The sequence below is a fragment of the Athene noctua genome, chromosome 3 (genome assembly GCF_965140245.1).
Source record: "Athene noctua chromosome 3, bAthNoc1.hap1.1, whole genome shotgun sequence".
NCBI lineage: Eukaryota > Metazoa > Chordata > Aves > Strigiformes > Strigidae > Athene > Athene noctua.
In genome coordinates, this window is record NC_134039.1 from 34,387,157 (window position 1) to 34,403,408 (window position 16,252).

A 16,252-nucleotide genomic window follows, 5' to 3' on the forward strand; every position below is an offset into this window, starting at 1 on the left:
TTTTTGTAGCAGCTTTTGTGATGCTTTTTCATTGAAGTTTTTTAAAGTACCAAGAGAAGATACTAGTTGCTTGATTCTAATCTTGTTTCATAGGTCTGAAGGATTAACACAGACATCTTTTACAAAAGAATGGTTTTTGTATTTTTTTCCTGGTGTATTATATCCATGCAAAATTTTCATCAGTGCCTTACTGTTTCAATGCAGGTCAATCACTTGTTGCGCCTGTAGTCTGTCTTTAGTCTTTTGCCATTCACTTAACAGCAGCTAAATCTTTAATCCTGTATGACTGTAGTCTGTCTCACCTTTTTCTCTTCTCTCTTGTCATATCTGGATCAAGAAGGGAATGCTACTAAGAACTCTTCTGAATGTCACTGTGCTTAATGTTACTGCAATGTAGAGTTGTTTTTTAATCTAGGGAGTCTGTCTTTTTCTTACCTAGGACTTGCTGTCAGCTGAATAGATCTAAGCATCTTGGTACTTTTGACTTAACTATGATGTGCTGTCACAGAGAAAAGTACAGCAGTGCTCCTGAACTCAGTATTTGCAGGTGGTGTTTTGTTCCTGAGACACTGATATTTTTTCTGGCCACAGGAAAGAAGAAAAATAGCAATGTTATGTTGCCTGCAGCACTTTATTTGCTGTGATTTCTTTTTTTCCTTATTTAAAAGTGGGAGGGATTTAGATTTTTTTTTTTCCTCCAGATCAAACCACTCATTGCAAATCAACTTTGATTTGTGGTGTTACACCAGATGAGAACTCACTTATAACAGTACACATTCTGGTGATCCCAATGCTTTGTTTCTGTGGCAGATTTGACAAAGAGTTAGTTCTGTTCCTCTTCTATTTAAATACAAAAATCTTAAAATTTGAAGTGGTGCAGTGAGCAGAATGATAGTAGATCTCCTTCTCTCTGTTACCTAGAGTCATGGGAAGCCAATATCTTCCTCAGAAATTCAACTGAAAAAAGACTGTTTTTCTTGCTTCAGAAATCACATAGCATTCCTTAGTAATCTGACAACATGGTTCAGCCAGGTGAAACAGGAAAAAAACCAGTTATCTTTCTGTTCCATTTCTGCTGTTCTATTATTGATACAGTGACCAGTGCTTGGTAGGCCGTGCTTTCCTTTTTTAGAGCTTGTTCTTTTGAACCATGTTCTAGTTTGTAACAAGGAGATAAACAAAACATGTGGCACATATTATGATTAAGTAGTCTGTCATGATTGGAGCATTCCTGTAGAATCAAATTGCTGAAGGAATTTAATTTAAAAGGCAACAGAGGCATATGGTAGAGCCAGGTGAAAGAGATTGTGTATTCAGTAAATATGCAAAACATCTGAGAATCCTGTGTCCAGATGCAATCCAGACTTCAGTTATTTCTCTATTAAATCCAGAGGTTGGAGTTTCTGTTGATGAACTTGACAAGGCATCTGGTATTCTCTCCAAACCTTTGTGGAGTGCTGCTCAAAGCTTCATGTGGTCTGTGGCCTTCGTTACACAAACCATAAGCTTGTGCTTTCAGAGAAGTGTTTTCCCCATCTTCTCTACTGTTTTTTGGTTGTTCTTTGTTTCTGGTTTCACTTCTTGGCCATCTTCTCTTCAAGCATGGTGGAGTGCTCCATTTGGAGATCAAAGCCTGTGTTGTTGCAAACAAAACTTTAGAAAATAAATATTTCAGGCAAGGAAAAAAGATGCGTCTTCTGTGAAGATTTTTAGTCAGAAAAGAACAGAACTGTTGTGGTCCTGAAAAAAGACAATGATTGTATCTATATTCTACATATGATTCTTACTACTATGCTGTTATTGTGCAGTCTTTTACACTTTTCCCTAAACTCTTAGTCTGTACTCTGTAAATTAAAGTTGAACCATCTATCTAACTGCATAGTAATATATTGTGTGTGTGTGTGTGTATATATATGTACCCAAGGGAGCTATGGCAGGCTGCTTGTGATACTGATAAGTTTCTACATCTGTATTCTTGTATTTAAAGTGTAAAATATTTTATAGCATTAATCTACCTTATAGAATTTAATATTAAAACTGAATTGAAATTCATGTTATCAGAGATAATAATTCAAATTTCAAATCCTATGTTTTGAGAAAGGAAGGGTAGTTTGTGAAATTGAAACTAAATCTGTGGAAACAGTTTTGCCAAGAATATCTTGTGGTAATAACAAACCAAGTATGTATTGCCTCAGTAAACAGTGATGTCTTACTGCCACAGCAAAACAGTGTAAGAGAAGGCTTTGGTGAACTCAGCCATGTCCTTTATTTCCATTTCTCTTGCCCTTCCCTTTTACATTTCTCTGTTCTGCTTTGTTCAGTTCCTGTACCAAGTAGTGGGTATTAACACTCTGTTCCCTAGAAAAGGAACATGAGGCAGGAGTTCATGGGATGTTGTGCAGGGAAATGGCCCTGCTGTCAAGGCCTCTGCTGCCAGTTTGACCCAGTTTTTAAGAAGTAATTAACTTGTTCTAAGGAATTAACACCAGGGTGAAAAACAAATGGGAAGCTGGGGGGAAGAAGCTTCTTTGTGCCAAATCAGAAAGAATGTGGGCATATCATGAAGTTGGTGACACTTAGTTCTAAGTAGTTATATGAAAAGCTCAGAGAATTTTTGAATGTTTTTTCCTGATCAAAGATCAGGAAAGAGTCATGAAACATCATGACACAATCGAAGACTTCTAATTACTACATATGCAGAATTACATGACTCTACCCTAACTATGGGAAGTACCTCTCTGCTTTATATAAAAATTATATCATAAATATGCTAGCCTAATAAGTTCTCAAAGTTCAAGCAATTAAGCATTCTATATTTTAGAATATTTATGCTTTAGAATATTTATAAATGCAATTAAACATTTCTGTGTCTAGAGATACAATAGTTCTTTAAATATAGAGATAACTTGCCAACCTCTAAAACCGTGCTGCCTCCTCTTTAGATTTTGCCTGGAAATATATATTAGAACACATCTCCAACACCAGAATATTTAGAATAATATTAAAATTTAATAAAATTTAAAGCTAATAGTATATTAAATTGCAGATTTTATTTGGGTAAGAGTTTTGTCAGGTATGATTTTACCAACTCATGACTAGTTCACTAGAACTTGTATTAGACACACATTAGTGTGTCTGTGGTACGTCTTCTCCCTGATCATCTATTGACTGAATGTGAAGCACACCAGAAGGAAAAGTTAAAGCGCTGTAGCTCACAGGGGCATGTCCTGGTTTGATGTACTGTGGCATCCTAGGACAATACCATTTGGAGAGTTGTGATTGCCCTAAGGCTGCTTATTTTTTTTAATTCAAAATGATGTTCTTTTTGTTACTTGGCTCTTTTAATTTTATGCATGAAGATTTGGATTCTTATAAATTCTAACTAATGGGTATGATCACATTGTGTTTTGAAGGGCTAGCTGCAAAGAGGCCAACTTCTAATTTTTTTTTATTTTTTTGTTAGAGGCCACTGTATAAAACTAAAAGGTTTTCCCGTTATATCAAGTAGTATGAAATAGTCCTAAAGTGCTGAAAATATCCAACAGACAAACGAAAGTGTATTCTATGGAACAACTGAGTTTAGGAGCCAGGGAACTGGCACAGAAACATAAAATATTGGCATCCTCGTGGAAAATTGGCTCTGGACAAAGCAGATAGACAAAGCAGATGTCGTTATTGTGTATTATGAAGTTAGTATGGGTTCAGGGGAAAAAACCAGTCTCCTCAGCATTAACTCATCAATCACATTCAAGCTGTGGAAGTGGGATGAAGAGATTTGCTGCTACAGGTGCCTAGATCTAGAAGGCACCAAGAGGTGCCTTCTCACAATTCACCTGTTAAGAAGAGTTTCTTTCTGTGACTGACTCTTGAAATGCAGATGTAGTCTTACAAGTGGAGATCCTCTTTGGTCTGTGCTGAATGAGGGAGCACTCAGAGTATTTTTCCTTTCACTGATTTCAGGAGAGGTAACAAATTCAAAGCAACACTCTCAGAAGAATTAAATATGAAGAAATGGGGGGAAAATGATACTCCTTGCTGAGATTGCTTTCTCTGTCCTTCTGCTCTATGTTGGGAGGGACTGGTTCCTATTTTGTCTTTTTGAAGGGTGTCAGAAGTAACTCAAGATTGGCGTTGCTCTCTCCATTCTCCTCAGTGGTATTTTGGTGTCTGTCTTGCTGTGAAGCTTGGAAACCTGTTGCTGTAGATCCTCTGGGTTTCACTGTGATGTGTCTGCAGTTGAGACCAAGATGACGGTTAGATCTGTCTCCAGTTTGAGCGGCATTTCTGGTGTCGCATAGTAACAGGGAACTCTGAAGGAGACTTCTTTCACAGAGCATGAGTTTCTGGAGACTCTGTGTGTGTGTGTGTGTGTGTAATGGCAGAATGTTTTGGCATTTGCTGTATCAATATTACTTTAACACCAATTTATGGTTCTTATGTTGACCCTCATCTAGAAAGTCAAGAGTGAGAGATACTATGATGTGACTTCTGCTGCTTTTTCTTCTAGGAATTTGAATTAGCCAAGTCAGATGAGACTTGGCAATATGATTTCTGAGATAGGAGACTATATTTTGCAGTTACTGATGTGATGTTTTACTGAGTCAGGTTATTGAGCCTTTCTCATTACTCTTTATTGTTAAAATGAAGAAAGAAGGGTATCCAGAAAATAAAATTATTTCAAGTTCTTTATTCCCCTCACAATGTTTCTAAATGGAGCATTTAGAAGTACTTTAGTTGTCAAGAAAAATATATTTGTCAGTAGCCTTAATACATTTTTTTGTACTGAAAATATTAGACTGTATTATACACGTATCAAAGCTCATTCCTTCTGTATAATTTATGCCTTGTAAGCAATACAGAAACAATTGCAACACTTCTATCATAAGAAATATGTCTAGTATTATTTGAAAATACATCCTGACTATTTTCAGACTTGGTGTAGTAAAAGAAAACTAAAAATTTAACTGAACTTTTCTGAACAAGCTTCTTCCTTTGGACACCTTCAGTCCCCAGATGTCTTGATCTTTGGAGTTCCTCTTTGTGCTTAAACTGGCAGGTGATGAAACTGTAAGTTTATAATGTCTGGCTGAATGATTCACAGAAGTGGTAAAATGGATGTTTGCATTTTGTCAGGTATAGGTAATGTATTTCCAAAGCTCACCATCACAAGAATGCAGTAAAGTAGTTGGACTGAGAAAATGCCTGACATGTTTCAAGCCACCCTTGGAAATGAGGAAAAGCTTGCTAGCCACCTTCACCTTCTTCCTTCTACCCCTGAGTATCTGACTTAATAAGGGCTTCATAGTTCACTTAGAAATTGGTCTCTTGAATGGGAAGGAGATATCGAAGTTCATCTCCTGAGATGTTGCTTCAGGATGATGTTCCATCATTGTGGAGAACCCCCGTTGCCTCTGCCTGCACAATATCAGCACGGGGAGATTTTAGTGGGAAAAGTCACAAGTGTAATAGACTAGTATTTTTCTACTGGCTAATCTTGTAAAATTAGACCTGATTCATCAACAGAAACAATTTTCCAGGGCAGAATGCAAATGTGGTTAAGTATAGCCATTTCTTCAGCTTGTGGTAGATAAAATGCTGCAGCAGTTGATTTGAGGGTAGAGTACCCATGATATTGTCATGTTATCTTGCAGGGATGGGAACCACTTGATGCAGTCACATAAATTGCTTTATTGTATGAGCAAATTATGCTGCTTTTGAAGTGTAATGAAATTTATTGCTTATGTACTCTTATAAATGGTTACATTTTTTAACCCTTGTATATCAGATTGACCTTTCAAGTTTTCATCCAATATTTTATATACACCATGCTGCTATGTATGTAAAAATATGTGTGTTTGTATATTTCTAATACATGCTATTAAAATCTATGATTAAACTAATGGATATTGTAAAGAAAGCTTTTCATTTCAAGGTTTTAACTGTAAATATATATAGAAAGGTACTATTTGTAAGGAGTAGCATTTTGTTACTCCTCCTGAGTGAATTCTAAGCCATTCCTGCTTGCTCTGAGAATGACAGTATAAGTTGTAAAGGTTTTGCATTTTTTTTCTCCTTTTAAAAAACTAATGAACAGTGAAAGAGATTTACTTCTACCTTATATAGTTAAAAATAGTTAAATACTTTGAATCAAGGATTTGTTATTCTTGGTGATCAATAAATTGGAAGATACCTCATAATATATTTTATGTATTTGTAAATAGAGTTAATGAGATGCAGAAATTGAGCAACAAAGCAATTCCATTGTACCATTTATTGTCAGGGTGAAATTGTACCTAAGAACATAAGATTATTTCCTCACCCCCAGACCAGTGCTATAAGTTGTCAGCTATATGTGGGACAGCTTGTGATTTATATGTGTTTACTTAAAGTGCATGTTTGTTTTTAGGTTCACCAAAAATCTGTCACCTGACAAGATAAACCTGAGCACATTAAAGGGGGAGGGACAGCTGACCAATTTAGAGCTGGATCAAGAGGTGCTTCAGAACATGCTAGATCTTCCAACATGGCTTGCTATAAACAAGGTCTTTTGCAATAAAGCATCCATTAGGGTGAGTATTTTACTGTACTGGAATGGTAATTAGCCAAATATTTCTTGTTTTCCTTCTGTCTCTAAACTTTCAAGCAGCTTTGTATTAATAGAAAATTGTGATGAGTCCATAATAAAATTTTAGAGAAAAATGAAGATGTTGCCAGCAATAATTTCTTAACTTTTTTTTTCATGTGATGACATGAAATGTGTTTGGAAACAATGAAAATAAGCTGTGACTTTTAAAATATTTTTTTTTTCTTTCTGGGTGTAATTTATTCCTGCATGTTCTGAAATAGAGGCAGAGATAAAAGCTTGTATTTGCCTATGGTAATTAGTCTACTGTAATTATTTATTATTTATGTATTATTTTTTTTTCTTTACCCCTCTCTTTCTATTGCTTTCCTTCTTCTTCCTTTCCTGTTTCCAAAAATACCTTTCTAAAGGATTCTGGTCTCTGTGGGAAATGTGGAAACACTCTAAATCTGTTAGACGTTGCTTTTTTTGGTCTTTGCGGCTGCTAACAGTTGAAGCAATGTGTATCATCTCTCCTACTTTATACTAATATGAGATTAATAAATTAAGCTACGGCTTGGTTTTGATAGAAGTTATGATCTGGTTAAACTTTGGCACCTCTTCAGTCCTTTGTTTATTTTTCCCTTTTTTTTCCTTAATGGGAGATAGTCCTGATTTTAATGAATGCAGTGAATTTAATGCTTTGTTGCAGGCATCCAATTACTTGTAGGCCAACACAGCAAATGTAGATTTTCTTTCCTTTTAAAGGAAAGAATGTGGAAGACAGTGTTGCTTTTTCTGATGCTTGACAACTCAATGTTAGATAGACAGATTGTTTTGTTCCTTTGTATCCTTCTCAGTCATAAGTAGATTTTAAAGTTCTGTTTTTAACACCTAAAATAAATTCGTGCCCGTAAATTTACTATACCGTATTTTCAGATAAACTTGATATTTTGAAAGTAATATTATTCTGAGTTCAGGAGTTACAAATATAATTTGTATGCATAAAAAACCATTCTAAACAAATGCTCTATTTTACTGTATTTTAATCTTTATTTTGCTTTAGAGTAATGTTTTCCCTTGCAGATACCATGGACAAAATTGAAAACACATCCCATCTCTTTGGTGAGTTCCAAGATCAACTCCTAAATATACTCTGTGTAGCAGAATTTATCTCAAATATTTATATAGTTCTCTTGACTTGACTAGAAATAACTGACATATTAACAGGCCTTTACTAAGTGTCCTCTAGGTAGCAGCGGATTGAGACAAAATGCCTTGATGTTTTTCTTGGTAGGTTTTTCTTAATCTTTGGTTTGGGTGTCATCACTATAATGCTTGACTGTTAGCTAATTCCTGTCAAGTTCTTCAATCATTACATCTTAATTTGGCTTCACTTGAAGGGTAGTTATTTGTCCAACGAACCTTTTTACAAGTTCCTGCCTCTCTTGCAGAGCTATCCTTTCTAAAGACTTTGCTATTCTATGTCTGTACTCAGTTATCTCAGTTATAGCAGGTTTGATGCACGTAACATACAGGGTTTTTGTAACAGCATAAGATTCAGCCTGGTTTTAAATAGGATTTAAAATAAGACTAAATTAGAAGTAATGCCAATTCTTGCATTTGTTTAATTTTGTTCTTTACGTATACTAAGAAATGTGGTAGCACCAGAAGTGATTTACTTGATGAAGGGTAAACTTTCTTCATTGTGTTTACTTAGGAATTAATATTCCTTTAACTGTCATGCTTCCCAGTCTTGCAGTGATTTCCTGAATGTGTTTGTAATTCCTTAGTTCTGAGTCAGATTTGGAAAAGACATGTTGTTTTAAATATGTGGTGCATTTGCTAGTGACCCAGTTGTAATGTACTAGTGTCTGTGGTGCTTCTTCCTGACACACAGAGCTTAGTGTGGTAATGCTGAAGTGTGATGATTCAACCTCTTAACTGTAAAATACAACTGCCAAATTAGGAATCAGTTTAAGCTGTGCTATTCTTAAAGACTGCATACTTCGACCTTCGGTAGCAAGGCCTGATTGTTTGCTTTGCTCCTACTGAACTTACATTAGCAAACTTTGAGGCTAAGATAACTTTCAAGGTCACCTTTTTTACATAAAGCTTTCCTTGAACAAGTGCATTAAATTAATAACAAAAGTTCACTCTTCAATAGTAGATTGTACAACAGCTTTTTTGACTTCTAAAGGAAAGTGAATTCAGTGACCTAAATGTCCAACTTCAGCCCTTTATTACATCACTGATGTAATAATAGTGGAAATATAGTGGAAATAATAGTGGAAACTATTTTGGTGGGGATATTTTTGCTACTGAGAGTTTGATTAAATTGGAATAGCATCCTCTCTTTGCTTGTCTAGCCAAAGGTACTTTCACTGAGCTGAGCTGACCTTTGTGAAAATCTGTCTGTTAGTATACTGGCAAATACTAAGTTATCTTTGCTTATAATCAATTTCTGTTTCTATATGATAATACAATTTTGAGGACGCTATGCAGCAGTTTTTTCTCTATCAAAGTACTGAAGATTCGTATACACACAGAGTGTATGCACACCCATATGTGTATATACTAAATATATTCAGATTTTGTTTTAAAGATGCAGAACAAAACTCCATCTACTATCACAAATTTTAGTGGACTAGTTTCAAATATTTTTCATTAAAATTTTCTAACCATTTTTGAACCATTTAGAAAACTTAGGAGGTATTAAGTATTTCACTGGAAGAACAACCACATAGGAAGAAAACCCAGATGAGTACACATTAAATCATGCCCTTTTCAAAATGCGATTTTTTCAAATATATGTGATGGATAAATAATACTCAGGGATCCAGAATTCCAGTAATCCAATATTTGACTGGGAAGGTCTGTTAGAATTCACAAAAATTAAAAATTTATAGGAACAAAAAAAAAATAAATTTCTGGTGCGTTACAAAAGTTTATGGGAAAATTAACATTTCAGAAAAAGTTCTCAATTGATTTTAATTTTTTTTTATCTTAATATGTCATCTATTTAGTTTGTTACCTCTTAGGTCTCCAATTTTTTTGTTTTGTTTTATTTTTCAAGTCCTTGGATAAAGTCGTAATGGAAATGAGCACATGTGAAGAGCCACGTGCTCCTAATGGACCATCTCCTATAGCAACTGCATCTGGACAGAGGTCAGTGATACTTAGATGTAATGGATCCAAAAAAGTTTAAATTACTTGTTTCAAATTACTATCAAACAGTTAGATCCCATGCAGATTTCAAGAAGTGTATAGGGTTGCAGCTTGCCATTTCCTTCTCTCCGAAATTTTATTTTATTACTTACAGGGAGAGTTATGTATGTATAGAGATAAGGGAACTGTCCAGACCCAAACCTGGAAAGAATGTCTGAACTATGTATGGAGCTTCCGAGTCATGTTTCATATGGGTGCAACTACTGCATCAAAAATTTACCAAGTTTATTTGATACTAAATTTTTTGAAAATTAAACATACCTTGCCTTCAAGCTATTTTGAAAATATATATAACGATGGGGTGGGTTTTCAAAAATTTTTATTTTTTCTTTGGCCTAAAAAACAGTATTAAGGGCTGTTAGTGTGGTGTTTTAAAGTTCTATTTCCTTTATTTTTATCATGCCAATCTTGCTGAAAGATTTCATTCACACTATATAGCTCAAAACTAATTTAGTGGGACAATACAGCATTACATCAGTGATTTACATCCCCCCAGTCATTTCCTGTTTATAGTTCCAAAACATTTTTTGAGTGGGCATAGGGACCCATATATGGAGAAATACATTTGATGATACAATTAATCTTATTTTAACTTCTGTGTAATATGTAGAAGTCTACATGGGCCTTTACATCTCCTAGGGTACAGCTTGAAAATCATTGCCATAGAGATTCTGTGTAGGATGAAATTTATAAAAAGCAAAAGGAATGACAAACCATATAAACTGTAATTTTAAAACAAGCAGGGAAAAAAAACCCAAAGGCAAAAAATTTTAGATTTTAAAACACAGTTTTCCATTCAGTTATGTAAAACATTTAGGACACATAGTTGCAATTAATTTTTTAATAAAAATCCTGCTTTTTTTAAAATACTGGAATGCATGTTCATTTGGTGTGTAGTTGTAACCACCACTTAGAATGCCTTTCTTTTATGGAATGAAACAAAGCAAATACTTTATTTTGCATACATAAAAGATACTATTTTTAATGGGTGGAATAACTTAGTTTATAGAGGTAAAGACTAACCAGATTGGAATTGTCAAATAATTCATTTGACATGAATTACTCATGTATATTTCTACATAATGCTGTGGATTGTTAGTCTTTTGTATGTATAATATATGTGTTATTTTTTTATACATTTATATATGTGTGTAAAATACGTCATGCAAAAATTGCATTAATTGTTAAACTTCTGGAGATTGATCTTGGTCCAAAATATGTTCTTTAAAGACTATTTTGAGATTAGGATTATAGGGTGGAAATTATTGTAAACTAGATTAATTATATTTAACAAAAATTCAGAACAGGAGAATATATTAGGAAGTTACTTTATGGTTTGTTACATGTTTTATTTCAGCAGTGTAGTAAGTTTAATTTTGTGCTCTTTCATTACATGTGTGTTTAATATGTTGGCATTTCACTTTTTAGTGAATATGGCTTTGCTGAAAAAGTGGTAGAAGGCATTTCGGTTTCTGTGAACTCCATTATAATAAGGATTGGTGCAAAAGCCTTTAATGCCTCATTTGAACTTTCCCAGCTGAGAATATATAGTGTAAATGCAAACTGGGAACATGCTGACCTCAGATTTACCAGAATACAAGAAGCTCAACGTGGAGAGGTAAATACTATCTTTTGCTAACTTTTTTTCCTTGTTTCTGTGGTGAAGAAGGAGGAAGTTGAATTGCAACCTTATACAGTCTAGGAAACATGCCATTACTGGGAACGGAGGCATTCTGGGCTCAGTAATTTCAGCTGTCCTCTAGGAACCACAAGGATGCAAAAATGGTGGGTTTGAGTCAGATCAAAAGGCATGTCTCTAGCAGCTAGTGGCCAAAGCAGATATTTAGGGAAGAGCGAAGACCAGGGCAAGCATATGTACTGTTCTTCAAGCTTGTGACCATTTAAAAATGTAGACTAGGCCAAAATTGAAGAGTACTGAAAGAAAAAAGAATGGAATACTAAATGTGGAAGGATAAGGCATTGTGCTGTTTTTTTATTATTTTTAAAGGTTTAACTGGTTATGTATTTGCTTGTGAAGGTTTTCTTAATCAGGACTTTTTTTTTTTCTTTAAGCAGTTTTATCTGAATTTCAATAAAGATCCTATGGAAGAATTAAATTTTTTCTTGGAAGTTTTTGTATATAAAAAGTTAATAGCAGTAAAGTGCATACTTTTCTACTGTCTGGGAGAATTTAACATGGAAGGCCTAGATTGGTGTACACATTTCTTTTGCTTTCTCCTGTGTAACCAAAGTAAAATATATATGGAGTGCAAGGTTGATTCTAAATATTGTATGTTATATTGAGAGAGACTTATTTTAGCATGCATCTGGCCTTGGATAAATAGGCGTTTCAAATTTTGCCCATGTTTGCCCATAGAGAATAGAGATGTTTATTCTAAAACAAATGGAGTTTACTCAGAGTTAAGAAGTCTGGTAGTTTATTTTTATGTAGGGAGAAAGACCAAGAGTATGTTAATTAAAAATACCACCAAAAAAAAAAGGTTGAAAACTGACAGTTTGGCTTTCCTGCAGCTTATCTGTATGGTAATGCTCATGTGTTAATGAGCATTTTTCAGGCTACTTTGTACTGTGCCATTCCATCTTGCTCACTTCACTGTGTGTGCCTCCTTCCAAAATATATTGAGTATGTTTTACTTAAGCCTCTGCTTATATTCACAGGACATAGGCTGTAAAGTTTTTAAATTGGCAAGAGGAGAATGACAGCTGAAAAATAAGACACATAACAAACACTTTTCCCTCTTCTACCTACCCCATGGCTGATCTTTTTTCTTTAGAGAGTAATGCAGGAAGGAGTTTTAGGGAAGCTAGAACTACATTATTTTTAATTCTTGATGTCCTGTCTGTTTGATGTTCTTCATGTTGTTGCTGCTGGACAATCACTCATTTTCCCATACTTGATTTTCACTATCCAGCTGTACTTGCTCCTCTTGTATCATTATTCTAACATTTGCTTGCTGTGTCTTCTAGAAATCCATGTAATGGCTTTAAAGCTTGTGGGGTCTGTAAGGCATACAGTGTGCTTGATGTTTAACTTTCTCTTTTAGTTGAAATAAAACACTCCAAAACCCTCTCCTGTCCTGTAGCGTTTCTTCCCTTCCTGTTCTTTTACTATGTACTAGGATTTAGTATTTTGAAACTAAACTACGCAATCTTGTTTTTCCCTCTACCAAAAGCAACCTAGTACGCAATAATTGTGACCTTTATTTTCTTCTGAATATTTTAAATGCTGCTTGTTACCTCTGCCTGCTTGGAACTAGCTTAATATTTCTGGAGGTAGAGAGAAGGATCAGGGCTTTACTTCCGGACACCTGTAAGTGACTTGTATTTGTTCTGTTCATATGCCTCTGCATGAAGGATACATGTGAATGTGTGTGTATGTGTGTGTGTATATATGTATGGATATATACATGCACATGCTTAGGCTCAAGTAAACTGTCATATTGCATGAAGGTGTTTTTTCTCTCTTTCTCTCTCTTTAAAGGTTTTGACTTTTAAAGAAATCAACTGGCAGATGATCAGAATAGAAGCAGATGCAATCCAGAGCTCTAAGCATGAAATCATGAGTGCTCCAGTTCGACTGATTACTAACCAATCAAAAATTAGGGTCACGCTTAAAAGAAGGGTAAATTTGAAAAGTTTGGAATATTTTATTATTTTATGTATTCATTTTAACTCATGTGCTTAATGCATACATGTGCATAGGAAAGGTTTTAAATTTAAGCCTTATAAAATGTAGAATTCCCCAAACTAAATTTTTAGTAACGTGCAATCGGTAAGACTGTTGAATTTACAGGAAATATTGCAGGCAGTATTTGAAGATGAAGACCTTGTATAGCTCCTACTAATGAAATCATTTGATCTGCAGACCTTTTGTTTATGATGCATGTTGTCTTACCTCTCTAGGTTCAGGCAATATTTACATTACTTACGTTTAGAGAAATGGATCAGTTTAATATCCAATGCATGCCAAACAAATAAAAAGTGAGGCATAAATATAGTATATCTTAGATACTTTTTGGTTAATTATGTAATACAATTTAAAATAAAAAATTTTTGTTATTTATATGGAACGAATTTGGGAAGTGTTGTTTTGCATTCAACTTTTTTTCCTTGTATTTAATATAAGAAATATTAAGTATTTAATGGACCCATTTGACTTGTTTCATTCTACAGTTAAAGGATTGTAATGTAGTGGCATCAAAACTGGTTCTGATTCTGGATGATTTGCTATGGGTTTTGACTGATTCCCAGTTGAAAGCCATGGTGCAGTATGCCAAATCCCTTAGTGAAGCCATAGAGAAATCAACAGAACAGAGAAAAAGCTTGGCTTCTGAAACAGCACAGGTATGATAATTGATTGTCTCACTATATCATTATCAGGTGTTCTAAAATGCAACACAGTGTGGTTAGTTGTGTTAATCTGTTTTAGCAAGTGTTCAGTTACTCAAGTTCATTCAGCTGTATATCTTAAATTACACTGGGAATGAATCACAGTAGTATAAAATAAACTTTATGTTACAAAATTTTGTGTATTGATGTTAATTGTAGGAGAAAAAAAGTTGTATTTATCCATGTACAGATTATTTAGACTTCTGTATTTACTTAACAGTTGATTAACTGTTTACTAAATTTGCTCTCCAAATATTTTCTGGTTATGAGTTAAAACCAAAAATAATTAAGACACAGTAATGTAACCTTAATGTGTGGGTAGATATGCTTACTATAATGATTTAAAGTGCTTGTCTGGTTTGTTTTCATGGTACTGAAAAGTTAGCTTTCAGTAAGAGCTTCCCTTCACAGCTCTCTTGTTGGAATATATAATGAAATATAATTCTATTTTTAACATATTTCTGCTGTCATAGATGTGATATTGATGCTACCTTTAAGATAGTCTTAAGTAAATCTTGGTCATCTTTCTGCACATACAGTGGGCTAGACCAGCTGAGCTTCATGAGTGTTGAGGGGAGGGACGTCTTCTCGTCTGTGAAGAAGCCACACAAATACGCTGATAAAAGATAGTCCTATAAAAATAAACCATAATATAGTATTAAGACTGAGTAAAGTAATTTGCATAGAATATCTTACAATAAAGCTAGCGTACTGTAATGGAGAAATGAGTTCTTGTGCTGGTCCTGATGGCTTACAATGTGATCTGATCGTTTAGCTGCAGCCATCTAATGGTTAGCTGTTACTGAGCAGGGAGGTTCTGGTTCTTCAGTTCCCTGTACTTGCGTCTCACCAATTCCCTGGTACTGGCAGCAGCTCACGTTTGACCCTATTATGATGTAGCTTGGGGTACTTAAACTAGCAGAAATGGGCCCAGCAAAAAATTGCTGATTTTCTGTTGGTTTAGTTTCCTGAAGAGCTTGCAACAAGAGAGAGAAAATTACCAGTGCTGCAAGTGACAAGGCTGTAAAGAGGTGTACGGGAAGGGGAGAATGGGGCATGCACTGGCATTGCTTCTTTGTGACGCCTAGCCATTAGCTCAGTTTAGAATTATTCTAAAACAACACACTTTATTCTCAGTAATGATCCAAGGTGAATACATATGGTGCATTTTTCCTTATTTCAAAGGCCTATTTTGAGTAAGTAAAAGGATACTTAAGCTTGAAAGGAAGGATAAACTTTATAAATTGATATAACTATATATTTTTCAGAGCTCTGCCCCTGCACCCAGCTCTCAGCAGGTGAAAGCGCACCAGTCAACAGCAGCACCTGATCAAAACGATGCCATAGTAAAATTGTTTAATGATTTTGATGTTAAGGAAACTTCTCATCACTTAGTAATTTCCCATTTGGACTTGCATATATGTGATGATATCCATTCTAAAGAAAAAGGTAACTTTTTATTTTTAAAATAACACACATGTGAACCATATTTAGGAGACATTTTGAGGAATATGATAATCTTAATCAGGAATCTTTATTTTAGAGTAATACTCAGAATTGTCTTCAGTGTCTGTAGACACATTTAAAATTATCTAGGTGCCTCTATCAGGACAACGTTTCATTATTAGATGTATTTTAGAATAAATGCAATAAAAATTGCTAAGAGCACTAGTAGCTTCAGTGCTTTCCTATCTTCTAGAAGCTGATTCTGTCCAGTCTCATTGTTAGAGCTGTTTTTTTCTTTTCATAACACAGTTAACTTATAAGAATGCAGTGGCAACATTGCTGTGGCTTGAAAGGGTCATTGTACAATCTGTTTCTGTAATACTCTTATAAAATATAGACTTATAGAAGAGTAGTTCTCTTTGTGTTACTGATTCAGAGAATTTGGTATGCCCTGCAGCACATAGAAAGAATGGAGCAAGTGTTCTGTGGCTTTAAAACTTTGTGTGATGCTTTGTTAAAAAATTGTATATAGCCATATTTAGAATTGGGAAAAAAAGACAAATGACACTTCCTTCATGCATTTTAAAAATGATCAGAATACATCAG

The 16,252-nt window shown here is 34.6% G+C and overlaps 1 protein-coding gene across 4 annotated transcripts in view; it reads left to right on the top strand.

Annotated features, from left to right (window-relative positions):
• The window catches only part of BLTP3B (bridge-like lipid transfer protein family member 3B), a 57,427-nt gene that overhangs the window by 11,955 nt on the left and 29,220 nt on the right, over nucleotides 1-16,252 (top strand). For 3 of the 4 annotated variants that reach the window (XM_074902670.1, XM_074902669.1, XM_074902671.1), the window contains 7 exons: nucleotides 6,407-6,569; nucleotides 7,649-7,687; nucleotides 9,639-9,730; nucleotides 11,219-11,408; nucleotides 13,293-13,433; nucleotides 13,985-14,155; nucleotides 15,469-15,649. In XM_074902670.1, coding sequence (XP_074758771.1) covers nucleotides 6,507-6,569; nucleotides 7,649-7,687; nucleotides 9,639-9,730; nucleotides 11,219-11,408; nucleotides 13,293-13,433; nucleotides 13,985-14,155; nucleotides 15,469-15,649 — 877 coding nt within the window. In that variant the 5' untranslated portion in view covers nucleotides 6,407-6,506. Of the gene's footprint in view, nucleotides 1-6,406; nucleotides 6,570-7,628; nucleotides 7,688-9,638; nucleotides 9,731-11,218; nucleotides 11,409-13,292; nucleotides 13,434-13,984; nucleotides 14,156-15,468; nucleotides 15,650-16,252 lie in introns of those variants that run through there. The other variant, XM_074902672.1, reaches the window with a different exon arrangement.